The sequence below is a fragment of the Ascaphus truei genome, chromosome 2 (assembly GCF_040206685.1).
Source record: "Ascaphus truei isolate aAscTru1 chromosome 2, aAscTru1.hap1, whole genome shotgun sequence".
Classification (NCBI taxonomy): Eukaryota; Metazoa; Chordata; class Amphibia; order Anura; family Ascaphidae; genus Ascaphus; species Ascaphus truei.
The window spans coordinates 332,272,489-332,292,871 of record NC_134484.1 but is presented as its reverse complement, the minus strand read 5'-3'; the positions used below and the strand labels follow the sequence as shown (position 1 = coordinate 332,292,871).

At 41.5% G+C, this 20,383-nt stretch overlaps 1 protein-coding gene across 2 annotated transcripts in view; it reads left to right on the top strand.

Annotated features, from left to right (window-relative positions):
* VPS41 (VPS41 subunit of HOPS complex) overlaps positions 1-20,383 on the top strand; it is a 297,906-nt gene that overhangs the window by 128,496 nt on the left and 149,027 nt on the right. For both annotated transcript variants that reach the window (XM_075586656.1, XM_075586657.1), the window contains 2 exons: positions 16,027-16,146; positions 20,174-20,320. In XM_075586656.1, coding sequence (XP_075442771.1) covers positions 16,027-16,146; positions 20,174-20,320 — 267 coding nt within the window. The remainder of the gene's footprint in view (positions 1-16,026; positions 16,147-20,173; positions 20,321-20,383) is intronic.

Here is a 20,383-nt window from a genome sequence, read left to right as displayed (position 1 = left end):
TATTATGTCATTTACGGTCTATATATTGTATATGGTCTGTATAAAATTGGTTTTACATTAAATAATAATGGGATATTTTCAAAGCTGGAGAGAAACTTTGATAAATCTCCACTTTATAAATACCTATGATAAGGAGGCTGAAACTTAACATATGGTTGGTCTCTGGGGACCTACTATATAACACAAGACATCATGGAGGTCTTAAATTGTCTCGCTCTCTCTATAGAGCTGAATCTTAAAAAGCAAAAATATGTTAAAAACAAAGGAATCGCGAGGCTGAGATGAAATACTGCTTTTTGTGTTGAGTATCAATGTGGCATAAGAATGAAGATGACAGGATAAGTAGAACCCTAAATCAGGAGCTAACCTTGCGCAAGGACAGTTTAGTTTAGGAATACAGCATTAGACAATTTAAAGATTATAGTACAGGTGTAAGTGGAAACATTGGTATCAAAGCAAAGCTATTGTCCTCTAGTTGTAGTACCATATAACAGCACCTAACAGTTGCAATAAAGAAAAAGCGCGCAGACACGTAACAATTTCTCACTTGTTTCGTACAATGTGTTATGTTTAATATGTTATGTTTAATTGTACAATGTGTTATGTTATGTTAATTTAAGCCAACAAGTTTTATTGTAAAAAGAAAAAATGCAGTGCCAGAATGACCGTGATCAGGGTTAAGTGGAAGCCCATATTTATATACGCAGAGCACCATCCTTACTATAAGGTCCCCAATCCTTCCAAAGTGGCCACAATTGAAAGTAGTCCAATGGCCGTGATATTTTATTTGAGAAAAGAACATGCTTTCAAAAACAATATCAAATTTCTTAAAATGTAAAGAAATAAAAAGAATTAGTCAGGGTGGGATCCCACCTTCAAGCATATGACTTTTTCAGAACGTTAATAACCTTTAACTCCTTATTAAGAGCAAGTATGATGGCCTTTTACTTTCCACTTTGTGTGCTTCATATTACCCGCTTTAGAGTACTTTGACAAATAAGGAAATTGCCGGCATGCTGTTTTCTAGCTGAGCTCATTTTAGCAGCAAGACGAGCATTTGGCGGTGCTTTGGGGACAGAAGAATGCCAAAGAAGTAATGCAGGGTGCTTGCTTTGTAACCTGGGAAATGTCAGCGTAAAAATGATTTGGAATTATGTTATGATTTAGTTTGACCTGTTTAAAGTCTACAAGCAAAATACATTTTACATCTGTAATTGTTCTGAACAGCGATGTACATTTGGGTTTGCCTTGCTCCTCTAGCATCAGTGGGTCAAACAGATAACAAAGTAGGTGATGTAATGTAAACAGTCAGAGAAATAAGGGGTAGATCCACAAAGCTCCTTTGTCAGGACAACTAATGTTAACTTACCTAAATAGTTAATCTTCCTTGACTTTCTTAACTTCAACAGAGATCCACAAAGCTAATTTAATAAAAAAATAATGGCCAGTAGGGTCCTCATTAGCGTAGGCTTAACAGTACGTTAAGATGTCTGTTCATTAAACATGATAACGCCAAGCTACGCGTTAACACCTACTAACGCACATACGTGTTAAACCGCAATTGTACACGTGCAATGTAATTACTCGCATCCCCGATACAGAAGCACATGCTCTTTAGCATTTAATACAACCCATGAGCTATGAATATATTAGCGCACAAGTATGTGCGCTTCGTCAGAAATAAGTTCTGCGAAGGGAGGCGGTAACCAGGCTATACAATAAAGGTTAAGCCCTCTGGTTACCCCTGAAACTGTGGGGTCCCTGGCCGCTAAATAGCACCATAAACCAGGGATTATACATGTGAAAATAAAGTGAGCCCTGCTTCTTTCTGTTTTCATGTTCCCTTGGCCCTAGAACGGTGAAACTTCGTATGTGTAAGTTTTAGGTGGGGTATTTGGGAAGAAATATAATTATTTGGTTTGCAGGAGTTCGGGGGCCAAAGTTACCGGTAGTCCTTTAATTCCCCCCGGCGAGCAGGCATGATTTGCCAGTACACGGGGTGAATTACACCGGGGGAACCCAGTGTCCCCCAGACTCCTGAGTTTCGAGCCCAAATATCTCAAATCCATTTCCCTTATAAGTATAAGGCACCCCTATGTGTATACTTTATTAAAGTGTACTTTATAATGTTTTATACAATTGTTATAAGACTCTATGCAGTCAGCCAGGGCATCAGCATAGATGCCGGAATGTCTGTATAGAGTCGGTAGTTCAAAGAGGAGAGGATGTCCAGAGGTGAGAAGACAGTTTGGGCGGCGAGGAAGGGCGATTTGCCAAGTCCGGAGAAAAAAGGGCACCCTGTGGGGACACTTTTTGTATCTGCTAGACTTGGAGGTGCCTGCCCAGCGGGTGGAAATGAGTTAGCTGGGGGAGATACAGCTCGTAGGTGCTTCTCCCATTGGCTAAATCATATTTCCTGTTCACTCGGCTTTTCGAGCCGGCTTGGCACAACTCCTACTTTGGCGTCAGCCAAAGGACGAGCCCCTAGTCCTATTGGCTGGCAGGGAGGAATTCCCACGCTCTGATTGGTTGCTCCTCCTACCGCCATGCTAAGGATAGCTTAGCGGAGTGTATGTACTGTAAGGAGATGACCGAGTCAGAGAACCAGACCATCTTGTGACTTGAGTCGATGAAGCTAGGGCGGGCTTTTCAAAGTTGCTGTGTTCGAAATAGCAGAACAACCGGCTTAGTTTTAAAGCTAGGGTAGTCTGTCTGGCAGAGACTAAGTCCCGTCTTTTTGTGGCCAAGTTCTACAAATCGAACGTAGCGGTCTCGGTCAGGATTTCTGGCTGAAATCAGTTCCAGGACAATCAGGACGAGGCCCCGATCAGGATTTTCTATCGAATCTTGGTCCAGGACATCCGGGACAAGGTCCCCGATCAGTGTAAGCCCTTGCAATTGGGTGCCCTGCACATAGGAAAGGCTAGATCTCAACTCCCAGACCCCAGTAAGTGTGTTTATTTTTGTATTTCTGTTGTGTTTCAGAGGTTTTTATCCAAATAAACCCCATTTTATTTTACTGCCTTTTTTTGCCTATTGAATGATCCCAGTATTAATTTGTTAAAAGTCCTGGTCTCCCGTGACAAGTTCTAATAAAGTATAAATAGAAGTTCAGTAACGACCGTTACTCACATCTCATACCTACAGTAGGTTAGGTAAGCAAGATGTCCCAGCTTGCATAGAGTGGCCCATCCAGCCGAGAGTGGCCCATCTAGCCAGGCAGGCAGGATTAGGATGATGAGATTCACTGCGACTAATAAATGGCATAGTGGATAACTATGCAGAGTTATTTGGGGAGATGTTTTATTGCCCATCCACCTCAGAAAAAAATGGGATCTGGAATAACATCCTTCAGGCCATCAACATTGTTGGCCATGCTGTCAGAACCACCAACATGTTAAAGAAAAGATGGACTGACCGCAAAAGGAAGAAGAAGCAAAAGCTGTCTGACAGTGCCAAGGCTGCCAAAAGGATTGGAGGTGGTCCACTGATGAAACTCCACCTTAAACTGTATGAACATCGGGTAATGGAGGTAATTTCAACCTCACAGGTGGGTCAGTCTGTCCACTCTGGTCATCACTTCTGACCTGCACCAGGAGGAAGCTGGTAAGTGATATTTAAATTATTATCACTAACATAAAAAAAACTCACTTCTCAGTGGAAGCTTCGACCTCAGAAGGAGAAGTTTCCCGGCAAGATACTCCTTAGGGGAGAGCAAGAGGAGTTTTTTTTATTTTAAATTGAACAAATTTGGAACTTTCAGCTATGGCTCCTTTTGCCGCCACTGCTTGTCAATGTTTGAAGGAAAATCTACAAGGAGACTTGGAGTTCTTGTTGGTAGCTGGAAGCAGGAGTCAGAATCTGAGGTGCAGTGTAAGCTGAGAGCTCGGTGGAGCAGGCAGATCGGGTAGTCAGTTGATCCAAGGTTAGGGCAGTCGGCAAACAGTAGAATAGTCTATCAAGCAAAGGTCAGAGCAGTGAGAAAGCAGCAAAGTAAGAGGACTAGCCAGAATCGTTACCAGGTCTTTACAATAGCCAGCAGCAAGTCAGGGAGCTTCCAAGCAGCAGTGAGAAACAGACAACCTGCCTCCAGGGTTGCAAGCTTCTTGTGAAGAACTGGAGGACAGGACAGGTGCCTTCCTATATGCCTCCTAAAGTCAGGAGGTGTCAGCAGCATAGCTATCTACCAAGGGCCTGTATGGAATGATGCAGTCCCAGCGAGTGGGCCCTTACATTGCTCCAGCTCTAGTTACCACTCCTGCTCCTGCTTGAGCTCCTATTGTTGCTCCTATTGCCACTCCTATTGGGGTTCCTGCTCCAGCTCCTTTTGTGGTTTCAGCTCCTATTGTGGCTCCTGCTTCTGTGGCTCCTCTTCCTGCACCTGCTCCAGCTGTGAACGATGGTGATGTTGCAAGTCCATCGCCAGCAATGTCGGTACACACCGTGCCTAATTCAGGATAGCCGGAGACACCTTTGTGAGTCTATGGCAGTCATCAGAGGCATTGGGAAGATTATACACTCAGTCAAAACACAATTAATTTGATCCAACAGGCCATTGACGCGCTCGGGCCACTATCTAGCTTTACTACGCGACTGTCACAAAGTCCAGTGGAATATCTACACCAGCAGATGAGCCGCTATTGCTACGTGGCTTGCGCCACTAGAGTGGGTGTCATGCCTCCTCGCAGAAGCAAAACAACATGGCATTCTTAAATGTATAATTTTCTGTTTTGTTCTCCCCCAATGTTGGAATTGATTGCTTTTTCTTTTCTGCTATTGTTGCAGTGTGATTTAACACTGAAGTTAACAATTGTTTTTATTTAAAAACATGGTTCCCTGTATTTTCTGCTTTTTCTAAAACAAAATTAAAGTGTCCAAAATTTTATAAATACATTTTTAATGGAGCATAGGATGCTTTCCATAGATTTAAAACTGTAAGTATTTCAGTAAAGTTGGGGATAAAAAGCCTACAAAGAAGGTCCAGACATTATTCATATGTGTGGTTTGTTAAACATTATACAAAGTTTTTTGGGGGGGCAGGAGGGGAGGTATAACAGTCTAAACATTATTGTACGTGATTGTCTATCAAGAAAAACTGCAAGTGTGATAAGTGATGTTGGAATGGGGAAACACTGCCTGTATTAATTGTCAAATAGTGAGATGTTAGAGGGAACACTTGTTTTGCATATCATTAGCACGAACGTCCATTTATAATGATGCTCATCTCCGATAGGAAGCGGACCCGCAGAGCTGAGGTAGGGGTATATGGTCACCAACTAGAGCCAGGGCACAGAGTTCTGTTAGTGTAAATCATAGTCGGGATGCAGCCAGAAGTCAAGGCAGGCGGCACAGATGCAAGGTCAGGAAAATAGGCTGGGGACAAGGCAGAGGAGCAAGGTCGGGTTCAGAGGCTGTGGTCGGCAACAGTGAATACACAGGAACCTTGCTAGTGTACAGGAACAAGAACTCACTGGGTCCAGGAACAAGCCGGATAGAATACCATGCACGGGCGGAGGCTGGGAGTAACTGACTGATGTTTAAAGCACTGGAACACGTGCAGCCAGTTACCAAGTTCAGGAAGAGGTTTGCCAGGAACAAAGATGGCCACGTAAGGGCAGGTTCCAGCAAAACCCTGAACTGGAACCATTACAGTAATGCAAGGGCTCGTTGTGGCTGAAAACAGCACGTACTGTAGTGCATGGTTACTGAGTTTTGTAGATCCCTGTTACCACGTAACAAGACATTAACTGAAGTTGAGATCTCGTTAAGTCACTAACAGATTGCAGTGCTCTTCAGCTTGCTTGTTAAGGTGGCCGGACAGGAAAAAAGCCAAACTGGAGAGCCAGCATGTATTACTCTGCATATGTTACAGTATGTATAGATGTAGCAGACTTCATTTTGTCCTCTGGTGGGATATGTTGTTATATTTTGCACCAACACTGCCATTGAGTCCTGTGGAGATGCGGTGATATTCTGTGTTATAATGGGATATATGTTGTCATCTGGGGGAACAATGTCACGCACTACATCTGTAACTGAGCATTACTGAGGTAAACTTGCCTATATTGCCATATAAGGGCTTATTTTATATCAGCCGAAGTGGCAGATCAGGCCGTGTTTGGGACAAATTTCCCATTGTGCTTAAGTAAAATAAGAAATAAGTACATTGCAAAAAGAAGTAGTATTGTGGTTAAGTGTGTGGTAAAAAGAAGAGGGTCATCTAATATAAGAGCACATGCTTTCTTGTGTCATTGAAAGCTAGCAGTCTAAGGCCTTGGACATGGTGACAACAAGAGTGCTGAGCAGCGCTGACGCTCATGCGCTCCTGCTCAAGCAGGAGCTTTTTCGTGTCCCTGCATGAGCGTCAGCGCGTGCGCTTGTATGCCGGGCTGGAGGCGGGGCTAGCGCGCCACGTCACGGCGCCGACATCACAGACTGCCATTGGCCTTTGGCGGTCACGTGACCGGCATTGCGCTTCCCTCAGCGGGAAAAATTAATTTGGGCCGTCGGCTAAAATTCCACACGCCTCCGCACGCCCACGGAAGCACCGTTTAAAGCCGCACTGATAGGGATGATGTTTCCCCTCAGCGCGGCTCAGCACGTTCTTTTTGACCATGGCGCTTGCCTAACATGTTTCTCACCATCCCTCACATTAGACAAATGTTTCTTCTTTTTATTCATGTACAACTTTAAATTGCCAAATAAACCTTTGACAGGACAGCTCCAGGTGAGATTGTATTGTTCTCTTTGCTCAGTGCAACAAAGGGACTGCAAATCCCATAATGCTTTGAGGAAAAAAATGTAAAGGAAAAGTAGAATAAACCTGTCCAATTGACATGAGTCTAGTTGGTAAACTCATACAGTATTTTTTAACTTGTGGGTTGCCAACTAAGCCATCGATGGGACAGGTTGCTTCAGTCCAGCTTTAATGGTTATATTTTTAAATAGCACTTGTTAATCTAATGCAGAAAACATTCCAGTACATTATTGTAGTGTTTTTTTTTTTTATCATAACATGCTGTAGCCATACATAAATGTCATGTGTGACTGTGTTGACAATGGAGGACACAATAAAGTTCTAGCCAACGTTATTGCAACCCGTGGCGCACTGCAGCGGAACACATACAATGCACCCGTTGTAGACGCAGCCATTGTTTGGAACCAGCCGTGCACGAAAATGAGGCGGGGCTATTCCGCCATTTCAATCACACGAGCGTGCCATGCGTTGCAATAACGTTGGCTACATCTGTAGTTTGAACTAGTGCAATAATAATATTTTATCATATAGCACTGCAGTATACGAAACACTGTACACAGTCTAGTTGTTGACATATGGAGCTCACAAGTACCTCATTTATTTAAAGGTGGATACAGTCTCTTGCCCAAGGTCACAAGGACCTGTGGAAATTGAACTGGGTTCTCCCACTTCAGAATCAGTGGGGCTGATGCATTAAACTGCATGGTTTGTCATGTGCAATCGGCTGAAAATAGAATGCAATCTGATAAAAAGCTGTCACTTTTCAACTTACTGTATTATCTATGCAAACACAAAATAATACTGAACATATCTAATTTAATAGCCCTTTCTGTATCAAATGTATGCTATTTAACACTGCATGTGTTTCACACCATCCCCGGGCAGATGAGAATGAGGATTTTATGAAGAAGAGAAAGTGTCCATATTAATTATAAACTTCGTTCCCTATTTACCACAAAAGTAAGTTAAGCTTGTGTCCGAAATTATATTACAAAAAAAGGATCTTTTTAGATCCACATGCAAGCTTTCTCTTTATTATGTAATGAAATGTGTCCCTATTGTATTCATTTTATTAAAATATACTTTCCCCTAAAAAACAGCAATTGTAACTATAGTTCCCTAGGTGAATATGAACATACTACACAGTACAAATCTACAAAGACACTAAGCAACTTTTTCTTTAGAGCATCCCGAGCCAAGCTTAAAGTTTTGCTCATAATTGTTTTCTCCTGAGCTTGCAGATGCCTGGGACACATTTCTCTGGCCATGCCTCCTCTCTTAATAATGCTATTAAAGCCGAAATACGGGTTTCACTTCTTTTAAAATGTACTTATTATTACAGGATTGAAGCAGGGTGTCTTCTGACCTGAACTGTGATAATTTCAGCTCCAGATATGCCCTGCTTCCAGAGATACTTACCTCCGTAGGGGATCCCTGCATCTCTGCAGTGAGAGAAACTGTCCACCTGTGCTGAAGCAGGGATATCCTTAAAACTTGACCTGCTGATGGCCCTTGAGGACTGGAGTTGGCCACTCATGCTGTAATTAATAGCGATTCAACTGACTTGGAGTAGATTTCCCCGGGGAGGTAGGAGGGGTTCATGAGGAGAACATGTGAGACACACAGTGTACCCCTACGATGAGTATAATTTTTGAATCTTTATACACTGTTTCTGTTTCTGTGAGAGAATCCAGATCCCTTCCTATTCTGTAGGGTTGTGTCCTGGCAGTCGTCCGTCACTGTACACACTCAACCCCTGTAAGCTCAAACCCAGACCCACCTCCCCATAAATATGTATGTCAAAAAGGAGTGCTATTGAGTATGAGACAATGTATAAACAAAAGACAGAGACCCCCAATGCGACATCCAACGTGACAAATCATATACTGTACTGTAGTTAAATACTTATCTGTTCTTCTCTCATAAATGAGGGTCACTTAGTTACATTTTTTGCCAAAGCATTGTAAGCTTGCAGACCACGTCAATGTGTCTATTTTGTAGAATGTTTTTATGACATAGAATATGGAATGGTGCAAATTGGTGAATACCTGGAGAGAAGTCGGGAGTCGGTAACACATTAATTCCCTGAGTGCCAGCAAGCTGACACAGAAAGCGGAAGTAAGCTGCTGCAGATAGAAAAGAAGAAATAAGCTGCCCGAAGCTCACAATATACTATATACTGGGGAGTTTTCAGACTATGTAAGCACAATTACAGCAACAATATACATTTTAGTAAGAGACAAAGAAGTAACCCATTACATGCCTGGGATTATATGCCTAGGCCATCAGAAACAGGACAAACTTTATTCTCCTAACAACCCCCTCACCTCTCTCTGCTCCACGCTATTTCCACCATCTTGGCCTCACCCGCAAGCTCCTGACACCTTCTCCTGATTAGCTGGATTACCCAGCAGCAGCCAATCAGGATGGAGTAAACTGCCCAGCCCTGAGTAACAGCCCATATCTCTCCCTGCTTGGAGAAACCCACGCCCCCATCTGGTCAGGTCACCAAATCTAGAGAAGTAATACCGGAGTCATTTTTTACTGGACAGCGTGTCCGAATACAGGACAGTCCGGTTCCATACTGGACACCTGGCAACCCTAAGTGTACTTGGGAGAAAGTAATGAACTGTTTCAGTATAACTGAGAACATAAGTCAGTGACATTGTAGCTGTTGCTTGTCCCTGATGGGCTGCTTTTACCTTTCATATACCATCACATTACATACCCTGTATTTCTGTTGTATGCAATACCTAACCATGTCAATATGCATACTCTGAAAGTAATGTAGCTCAATACAAAAATAAACTTGTGCACCTTTTTTATGTGATGTAATGATTGCCTTCCACGGTGTATGGGAAAGGTGAATTGATAATGTAGTTCTTTTGAAATATTAATATCAAGAAATCTATAACTCCCATTAGTTGGGAAATAAAATCTTAACCCTTCCTAGTGATCTATATTCCTTGTATTCAGTTGTCATGCACTTATGATTAATGCTCAGTTTTTCATATTAATTGATCAGTGCTGATGGAAATACTTATTATTTTCCTGATTTTGCTAGGACTATGAAGAAAAGTAGAAACGAGCACAAAAGAAGAAATACATTTCACCCACTTGTACTAAAAAAAATTAAGTACAGTTCACCTATTAGAAAAATTAAAAGATACAGTGAAGATAACAATACATCTAGACCAAGGGTCTCCAACCTTTTCTGTAATGAGATCTACTGATCAATTAAAATTATCCCAAGCTACTAAAATATATATTGAAAATCGTCCCCCAAATCCCCCACCCACAATACACTCACAATACACAAACACACTTACCATGGGGAGGCCGGCCTCCGGTGCTGCGCCGGTCTCGCATGCGGATGCGGAAGATGGGCTTGACTTCTGTCAAGGACCAGCAGGAGAGAGAGGCCCGACGGGGGAGAGGCACAAGGGAGAGGCTCAGTGGAGGAGAGGCAGGAGAGAGAGGCCAAACGGGGAAGAGGCAGGAGAGAGAAGCCCAACGTGGGAGAGGTAGAAGAGAGAGGCCCACAGCAACTAGAGGCCAGGCAGCCATCCACAGAAGTTGGGTCCGACCTTCCAGCGCAAGGCCCCCTGCAGCCACCCGAGCTGCGAGCTACTGTACCCAGTGGCAACCAGCGAGCCACTGGTCGCTTCTGATCGACGCTGTGGAGACCCCTGCTCTAGACCTACTAATATACCCATTAGCTAAGCCAGTAGAGAATATAGACCACCACATTGGAAGACTAATATTGCACATATTAGCAACTAGATATGCAACCTCAGCTGCATGGAAGAGTCCCTTAGCCCCATCCCAACGAGTAGTGATACAAAGAATAGAGGAAACCAGGACTATGGAGAAACGCACTGCTTTCCGAAAACATACAGTTAAGAAGTTTAATAAGACGTGGGTTCCTTGTACAGTGAATTAAGATGAATAAAAGTCCATTCCCTTCTCTTAAGAACCCAGGGCAACCAGAAATGATGGTAAGATTTAGAATAGAGGACCAACACGGTAGAGACTATACAAAGAAAAGAATGAGGTACAACAGGGTTCTTTAGGATTAATACTATTATAAATTTGAGGAGAATTTGAAGAATGGGATTTGAATAGATTGTTATGATATATACAGTACACTCTGAATGTAAAGATAATAATGTCACCTCCCCCTCTCCCTCCTACTCATTTTAATCTCTGTACCCCCCCTCTCCAGATCCCCTATCTCTTTATTATTATTTATTGTTAATATTGAAAATGTCAATACAATGATAAATTAAATAAAATTAAAAATTAAAAATGAGAGTAATAAAGCTAAACAATTCAGAAAATAAAAATAAAAAAAATATATAAGAAATACTTGATGTTGAATGTTTTCAAGTAGTATGGTAGCTTATCACTCCTTAGGTTACGGCCCCGCTGCCAGCGCTGCACGCGCATCTGCGAGGCTGGCGGCGCGTGCAGCCGAGTTCCCCGGTCTGCAGTGAGCTGCAGGGGGAAAGACAGGGGGGGGCATGATGTCACCTCGCAGGTTCGCCCTCATTGGCTGAACCGGTGGGGGCGTGGTTTAGTGCTCCGTCGCGACTCCTGATCTCAATTCTCTTGAGAGCGGGGGAAACTGTCAGCTCAGCACGGCGGCCCCCCTCGCAGCGGCCCTGGCCCCATTGTGGGGTGGCTCTTGTCCCTGCAGCGTCCGCCACAGTGGGCGCTGCAGTAGCCAGTGGGGACCTGGCCTTCTATAACTCGTCCAATCTACATTGAAGCCCTAATTACAGATTAAGGTCTTTATGTAAAAAGCTAATCTCTGGTGTCAAACTGACTTAACTAGTCACTGCAATTGGTTCATGGTAAAGTATAATATTCTTAGAATACATATAATTAAACACATGTTCATGATCTTGACAATGGTCCATGCTACTGTAGGACCGAAACGTCGACCCTTGCATTAAATCTTCACTAAACCTTTTTTGCAAAATCCACCGGAGTGCTGGCTTCCTTCGTTCCTTATTCTGCTGTACCTCAGACGTTGGGGCTTCCAGAGCACCCGTGGCAGATCTTCTAAGTAATTGTGAGTGCACCTATTTCTACATTCATCCATGATCTACTGCAAAACCTCAGCACAAACTGGATGATGGAAATGTGAGGGACTAGGAATGGCCATAGTAAAATACATTTTTTGAGTGATGGGTGCTTGGAAGAAAAACCTGTCTTGGCATCTCCCAATGACGTTGCAACAATCAGTTGGCTGTGGCAGCAAGCCCTGACCCAATGGCCATTTTGTGTCTACCGTGGAAGTATTCTTGCACTGTGTACAAACCTATCCACCGATTAAGAATCAGGGGGTCCCCCCGAGGTCGCTGAGCAAGCAGGTGGGATTGCAGCTTTACGCTCTGTTGTTAGAAACTCTGAATGTTGTATTTTTGTTGAGGTCATATTTAAATGTGACTTTCTAAATAAAATAACAAGTTGTGAGGAAATAAAAAAACGGAACCAAAAAGTGTTGCTATCAGATTAGGGGTTATTTCTAGTCATCAATTGTAAAGTACTATAGAACATGTTGGATAGCAAAATACAGAATGTTTCAAAATTAACTAAATGTGCTCCTTTTTGAGTATAATTTTTACACCTGTTACTTATTACATGCTATATTATACCATATTTATTATGTTGTTAAATCTTTGTGTGTCTTCCTCTTGTGGATCTGTGTAACTGTCTTTACTTTGCTATCCTGCAATTCATTTATTACTTTATGGTTGATAAACGTCTGCTTATAACAGCAATATTATTGTTTTGGTCTTTCATGGTCTACTGGTGCTTGGGAGCAAAACATGTGCCTGGAACTGTATTCTCTAACTTTATTCTATGCAAGTTTTGTTTTTTGTATTTTAACCCATTTGCTTCTGGATGCTTGTGTTTTGCTATGCAATGTATGGCAGTCATGTCTGGCAGATAATGGGCTATTTTTTGTTATTTGCATAGAAAATCTTGCTTCTTTTCCCCTAAGTTGCCTATTTCTCACTCGATTTGTCATTCCCGACTAGTAAAGCACTTTCCATTTGCATTAAATGTCCTCTGCCCGTGACCCCTGTGAAATGGAACAGATATTTTAAAGTCTTAGTTCATAAGATCCGACCAAAAGTCATTTGCACAGTAATGATTTTGCTGAGGCACCCATGGGTGTAAGTACTGTCTAGAGTATACCCACAAGATGAGCTCAGTAGGACAAAGAAACAAAATTACAAGATGTTACCCTGGCAGGTTTGCAATGCTATGAGCTGCATGGTAAATGTTTTTGTCCTGTTGGTCCTGGCTAAACTTTGATTTAAGTGCTGTGCTCTGGTGCCATCTTGTGGCAGTAGTAACCTGGTTAGTCTGGCTGTACATTTCTCTCAACGTTTGGGTCATATACTGTAGCTGCATGAAAAGAGTGGGACGGTTACCAAGTTGACACTGTATGTGTTTCAGTTTTACGTTGTCGAGATATGTGACAGTAGAGAAGTGAGACAATTGTGGTAAAATATAAGTGTGTACAGTTAAAAAAAAAAAAATAATAGCATATGAATCAGGGTTCAATCAGTTGTGGGTAAATATGTAAATCATATTGTATGCTTTCAATAAGTGACATTATGCCACAAGATGATATTTTAGGTATGCTTTAGATTTAAATATACTCATGACAAATCAGTGGCCAAAATAGGCACAGATGGGCCCTGGGGAAGTTTAAAAAAAAAAAAAGCTCCCCCTCTACCCCCAGGGCCCTACCTGGGGAGCGGGTTGCGGTGTTGACGACGCAGGGAGCCCACCCAGGAGGTGATACGTAACTGTGAAGGTGCCCCCAGTAGCATACTCAGCTGGGTAAACAATATGGAGATTTAAATCTCTCTTCCCATTACGTGTCAGGAATTATTCCTAATCATGAATTGTAAAGTACTGAAATACTGTCCTCTGCTAAATCGCAAAATGCAGAAACTTCCAAAATTAACTAGATGTGTTCGTATCCGAGTATCCTTTTTACATCTACTACTTATTACATGCTATTTTCATTCACTCTGAATTATACAATATTTTATTTGTTTTTAACTCTTGTTGTGTGTTCCCCTTGTAGCTCTGTAATGTTGTAACTGTCTTTATTTTGGTATTCTGCAAATAATTCATTGCTTTACAGTCTGTGAACTTAACTCTTTTGTCTGCTGTAGTGGATGTATTATTGTCTTCATCTTTCGTTTTCCAATATACAGTAGATGTACAAGTCATTTGTTTACAATAGTTTGTTGCGGATTTTAGTTTTTGGTCCGATTTTCTGTTTATGGTTCCTGTGGATGTTCCAGTTTAGAACATTGTTTTTCTAAAGCAAATGTTCATTTAGTCCCTAAATCCTGGCATATATATATATATATATATATATATATATATATATATATATATATATATATATATATATACACTGGCGACACACTTTATTCGAGCTCGGCTAGTCCCACGAATTCGGGTATACCCGGTTGTATTGAGGTTTGTGACTGTTTTCTGCCCGAGTGCATTGAGGTATTTTCCAGGCAGGGATTGAAGCATTTTATTCCCGCTGGCTGCAATACTGCACAGTATATATATATATACTGCATTACAATTCATGAATTTATGCCATCTGGTAGACACGCGAAGCATTGCAGCCTATTAAATCCTAATCATTATCATTTAACAGATCAGCCGCCCGTCAGCCAGGCATGAACCCAGGCTGGGAAGGCAAACGCAACGGGGCTTGTCAGAGGTGTGGAGCGGCGCATTCCAGGTATCTGCCAGGTACAAACTGGGCATTTGCTCGAATAAAGTGTGTCGGTGCAGTATATATATCCACTCCCATCCACTTGCTGATGTAGATGACAGTATGGACATGTGTTCATGTTTCACTTTGACATTACATCTGCATTTCATAATGTTTTTCCATAACTGTTGAAGGTTATATACTGCAGTCGTGCCTATAGGGTGACCATCAGATCACAGATCAATCCAGTTTACGATTATCAAATAAATTAAATAGAGACTCTTGTGGTTCGTAATAATGTCCACTGTTAAAAAGCATTTGGTTGGGGTATGAGACAGTTGTGGCGGGTGCCTAGCAAATGTTTTTCCTAAACGTCATAACTGTAGCTATTTTGTAGAGAGCAGTTCTGTCAGCCATGCACCTTTCTCCCCTTTTTTTTGTACATTTTCAGTCCCCAATGACCCATTACTAACCCAAGTCAAAAGCATAATATCGAAAGCCAAGGTATCCTAACAACTTGTTAGGACATTCTCTGCAAATTCTGGACACAAGCCGACCTTAATCCAGCCCAGGCTTTTCTAATATAGCTGGGGAGATTCCAAAACATTAAGCTGGGAAGTCTTCAATTGTGCGTAGGGGTAGTCTTCATAGACGACTGCAGCCAGTTCAAACTCCCATCACAATTTAGAACCTGAACTGACTTTCACTCTAACAGTTCAAATAGTTGTAAGACCTTCTCTACACTGCATACCTAGTGCTTGGAGCAGATAATAATAATAGCATGTTCTTGTATAGCGCTGCTAGTTTTACGTAGCACTTTACAGAGACATTTTGCAGGCACATGTTTTTGGTGCCTGAGGCACAGGGAGATGAAATGACTTGCCCAAGGTCACAAGGAGCCGACACCGGGAATTGAACCAGACTCCCCTGCTTCAAACTCTCAGTGCCAGTCAGTCTTTACTCACTGAGCCACTCCCTCCCCTAGGTCTTGCTAGGACCTTATCTGAATAGTAAACGAGAAAGGATTAAACTAAGTTGAGGACCCTCCCATCTTTTGAGGTTTAATGCAATTAAAACATCAATTCCCCAGCATAAAAAAATGTTCTTCGGTGCCTTACCTGGATGGAAACACCTTGTTGAAATTCAGCCAGCAGATAACATAAAGCAAGGGCACCAGGGAGAGGATTAAAAAAACTATCTGTGTTTGTTAATAATGTAAAAATAGCATCCCTGTGATGTTTTTTCATTCTTCATTCCTGAGACACAAAGCAAGGAATGTTTTAAAAAAAAAATCTTAATTCGTTTATATTGGTTCCTACACATTACAAACCAGGTTGGATCTCATCCTCCAATAAAATAACTTAATAAGAAATTGGATTATTGGCTAAAAAAAAAATTTTTTTTACACTATTGCCTTTGGATCATCAATAAAATGATCAGTCCACAGCTATATAATACCAGTACTTTATATAACACTGTAATGTTTGCTTTGTCTCTACAGCTGCTGTTATATGAGAGAACTTGGCTGAACCGATGGAAGACAACAGTCTTACATGAAAGGGAAGGAAATATAACCAACGTAAAGTGGAAGGGGAATCTGATTGCTTGGGCCAATAATATGGTAAGATATTGTGCATGGCCATAATATAACAAAGTAAGGTGTCCCGTATCCCCTTTGTGCCGGGAACAACTCATGGCTGGCTCGTTTGGCAACATATGCATTCAACCTTTAATAATATCCCTGCACTGATGTATATAACATGCATATTCACTTTGTAGCTATACTCCAGCATAGTTAAAATAAAGTTCATGTATAATTTGCTTTGTGTTGCGTTAAAGCAAACTGTTGCCATTTTCATTCTTGACAATAAACAGCTTTTGCCAGTACAACGACGACACTGAATGTGGGAGTAGTTAAGTGAGTGAGCCAAAGTAATCTCTTAAAGATGGCTTTAGAATTGTAAGACTCCTCCACCTTGTTGAGGTTAAAAGTTGCAAATTCAATCCGTAATTTTGTCCTTATTTAACTATCTAATAATCAGTTCCCTTAAACCAATGTGGCTTAGCAAAAGATCAAAAGATCTCTCTCGTCTTCCCTATCAAATAATGTTGGGCAGTTTGTCCGTTATACACAGTCTTGAAAGCAAATCTTTGTAATATCAACCTTTTTATTCCCAGTACAGTTACCACTTCATCCTTTTTTTTGTGTGTGTATACATTTTTTGGTATGTACTGAAGCTGGTTTGGATTTTGGGAGTCCTGGGCAGATCTTGCTAACTCATCTCTTAGAGCTGCTTCTCTGGATGCTTTCCCTCTATCATGCAAGAGAAGAGCTTAGAGGAGTATCTCAGAGAGTGACGCTGCTGTGAAAAGAACTGTACCCGGCTCCCTTTGAGCATCCGCTTCTACACATATTTAAAAGAAGAAAGTCCTGGGGAGAGATAGAGGGAGACATGGTTTCACATTTCACAGCAGGCGCAGGTATCGTCTCCCCAGAGACTTGGCAATGGGCAGACAGCAGGGAAAGGCAGCTCGTTAGCTGCAATTATTCTATGTTTTTCACGTTTAAGAAGTTACCGGTTGCAAGACTGAACCTGAAATCTACTTTTCAGCAGTTTGTCATAGTTGGGACCTTTTGTATTGTGACTGTGCAGTGACCGGTAAACTACTTTAATATTAGGGAGAGAGGGATGCAATAATCAAGTCCCCTTTAAAAAGGCAATTCAAGCTGGTGATTTTATATATTTGTTTGACATAGAATTGAAGCAGGGGGTCTCCGGTGCTGAACCCTGTTAATTTCGGCTACGGGGACCCCCTGCTTATGGAGATACAGACTTCCGTAGGGGGTTCTGGTAGCTTCTCCGCTAGCAGTGTTCATGTAATGGTGGTGTTTCAATGCTCCCGCACCCTGCGGGCCAATAGGAAGCCTTGGAGTCATCCGCTGAGGCTTCCTATTGTCCTGGGTGAAGTGGGAATGTTAAACTTTGCCGAGATACCGGCAACCCCTTTGGAGGTCTGTATCTTGAGAATCAGGGGCTCCCTGGAGCTGAAATTAATGGGGTTCAGCTCATGAGACCCACCGATTCAAACCTAGTAAAAAAAAAAACCAGTGATAAACAAAAAGCAAGAGTTGCGCCTTTAATTCCCGGTGTTTCGTCTTATTTTTCGTGTTTTGGTAGATTCTGTTGCATTGTTCCTCATCTTAATTCCTTGATTGTTTCAATTTTGTTTGTGTATAATGCTGAGAAGTTACTCGTGTTATTTGCAGTTAGAATCCCCTTCGCAATTCTTTTTCTAGCCCTTCTGAGATAAAGGAGTTTCCAATCTCAAATTGAGTTTCACATCAAAGAAATATGTCCTGTTACCAACGCAATTTCCATAATGCACCATTTTTATCACGCCTCTCCCAACAATGAATGGTATAACCTTATCAATACTATATTGCAGTGGTTCCCAACTCGAATTCTCAAGCACCCTCAACACGTCACGCTTAAGAGAGTCAGTCCAAGCACTTTTTTTAAACATCGTTTTGAATGTCTTACACAGGATTGAATTTGGGGGTCTTTGGAGCTGAACCCCATTAATGTCAGCTCTGCTTCCGGTGATACAGACCTGCGTAGGGGGTGCCGGTAGCTTCTCGGGTAGCCGGGTGTAAAATCAAGGTTTTGTAATCAGACTTTAAGCAATTTAGAAATGTTTTCCACTTCTTTTACGTACCGGACAGCCGTTCATTTATTTGCATGTTAATACTGCCAAAGCAAGAGTCAACTGTTTAGATTACAATGTCAACGTATGCTGTATATTGGGAAGAGTAATGTACTAGAAAAACATAATCATTCAATTTATCCTGTTCCTAATAATGCGCAGTAAATGGCAACAGAACATTATGAAAGTAATAATTCAGTGGAGGTCATTCATTAAACTTTTTAGTGTACTATACTATATACTATATATTTACACTGTAAATCAAGACTTGTGATTTTTACCAGGCCTTGCCCTGTCTGTCAATGAATAATGCAGACTGTATAAAGCATCAATGTGGGATGGAGAGTATGAAGCAATGGCATTGTATCCATTGAGACCTGGCACTTGGTTTGTACCCTGAAAACAGAGAAATAGAGGGGGTGAAAGGCTGATACATTCCAATATATTAAGATCAACAACAAACCCCTCCTTAACCTCTCCTATTACCATTCCCCAAACACATGGTCTTCATATTTGAATGCTGTGATGCAGAATTAAACTGCCTTTATTTACATTGATTAATCGCAGAAGCTTTGCGTTTTGCCCTGATATTTAGGATGTCAAATCAAGCAACAACTAATATACATTTTTAGCACCATATGGAGATAAAATGACCTTTACTGTCCAGTGTTCTTCACTGCCACTACTTAGTGAGTGGTGATGGGGAAGCAGCTGGAGGCATGGCCATATTGTCACCGAGCTGCCCCAGAGACATTGATGGCATGATCATACTGACCACAGGTAGTTCCATGGCAATGGTTTGTGCATGTACTAACATCTACTGTACTGTACATCTACTGCTTTGACACCAGATGGCTCACTTCCTGCTAGGAAGGAGGCAGTCAGCCACTTAGAGTGGAAGGAAGGGAACGAAGAGTGGCAGGTAGGGAGGTGGGTCACTATTGACAAATAATGATTGGGGAACAGTGCTTGTTCACACAAAGTTAACACAGTTTGAAACCGATCCCTTCAATTTGAGTAGGTTTTTTTTGTAGTACAAAAAATGCAACTGATTTGTATGCTATATACAATCAAGGTGAATTGTTGTGTGTGTGTGTGTGTGTGTGTATATACACACAGTGTGTGTGTGTGTGTGTGTGTGTGTATATGTATATGTATATGTATAGACATGCAAATGAACATACAGTAATATTTACAGTTGCTTTATGCTTTACTGTGGAGGGTTTTTGTCACTTTTTTTTACCCACCATAACCTTAATAATAGTGGTGATTACCTAGTCTAGTCTCAAACCCGCTTAGCCATTAAGACCAACCTCACACTGATGATACCCATCAAGGTTGAAACATGTCTGTGAGTGGGTTCAATGGCTTTGCATCTCATCCCAGCCTCTGTCTAAAAGCTGTGTTTAAAACAGCATGCATTGGCTTGAGGATTTGCTTGTGTAATATGAGCTTGAGACAAAAGGTGGCACTGAGTGCTCATTTGCATGTCATTTCCCAGAATCCCTTGCTGCAGTGGAAGCGCTGTATGCTGGGCGATAATGGGGAAAGACAGGGTTGCAGACCTGTCTAAGACATGCAAATGAACATACTGTAATATTTACAGTTATATATATAACCATGCCAATTGTAATATATATATATATATATATATATATATATCCATGCCAATTGTAATATATATATATATATATATATATATATATATATATATATATATATATTACAATTGGCATGGTTGTTGTAAAAGCAGAACAGGCTAAAGTGGTCTCACCATGTTACTTGTAGGCCTATGCCTGGACAGATTTCTAAATCCCCGAACCTCATTTCCGAATCAGGATAGACCATATCAGCCTGATTACGAGCCAGGGGACATCCTCAAGCGTAAACTACTAGTATGAGAATGTGATCCAAAGTTTATATGGTTATATGTTTATTTTCAGGGCGTGAAGATATTCGACATCATCACAAAGCAAATGATTACCAATGTGCCCAGAGATGACACAAGCCTCCGCCCAGACATGTATCCCTGCAGCATCTTCTGGAAGGATAATTTAACTCTAGTGATTGGATGGGGCAAATCCGTTAAGGTACGTATATTTACTCATTGTTTTAATCTGTTTGCTGTTGTATTCCTTGCAAGCCTTTATTTA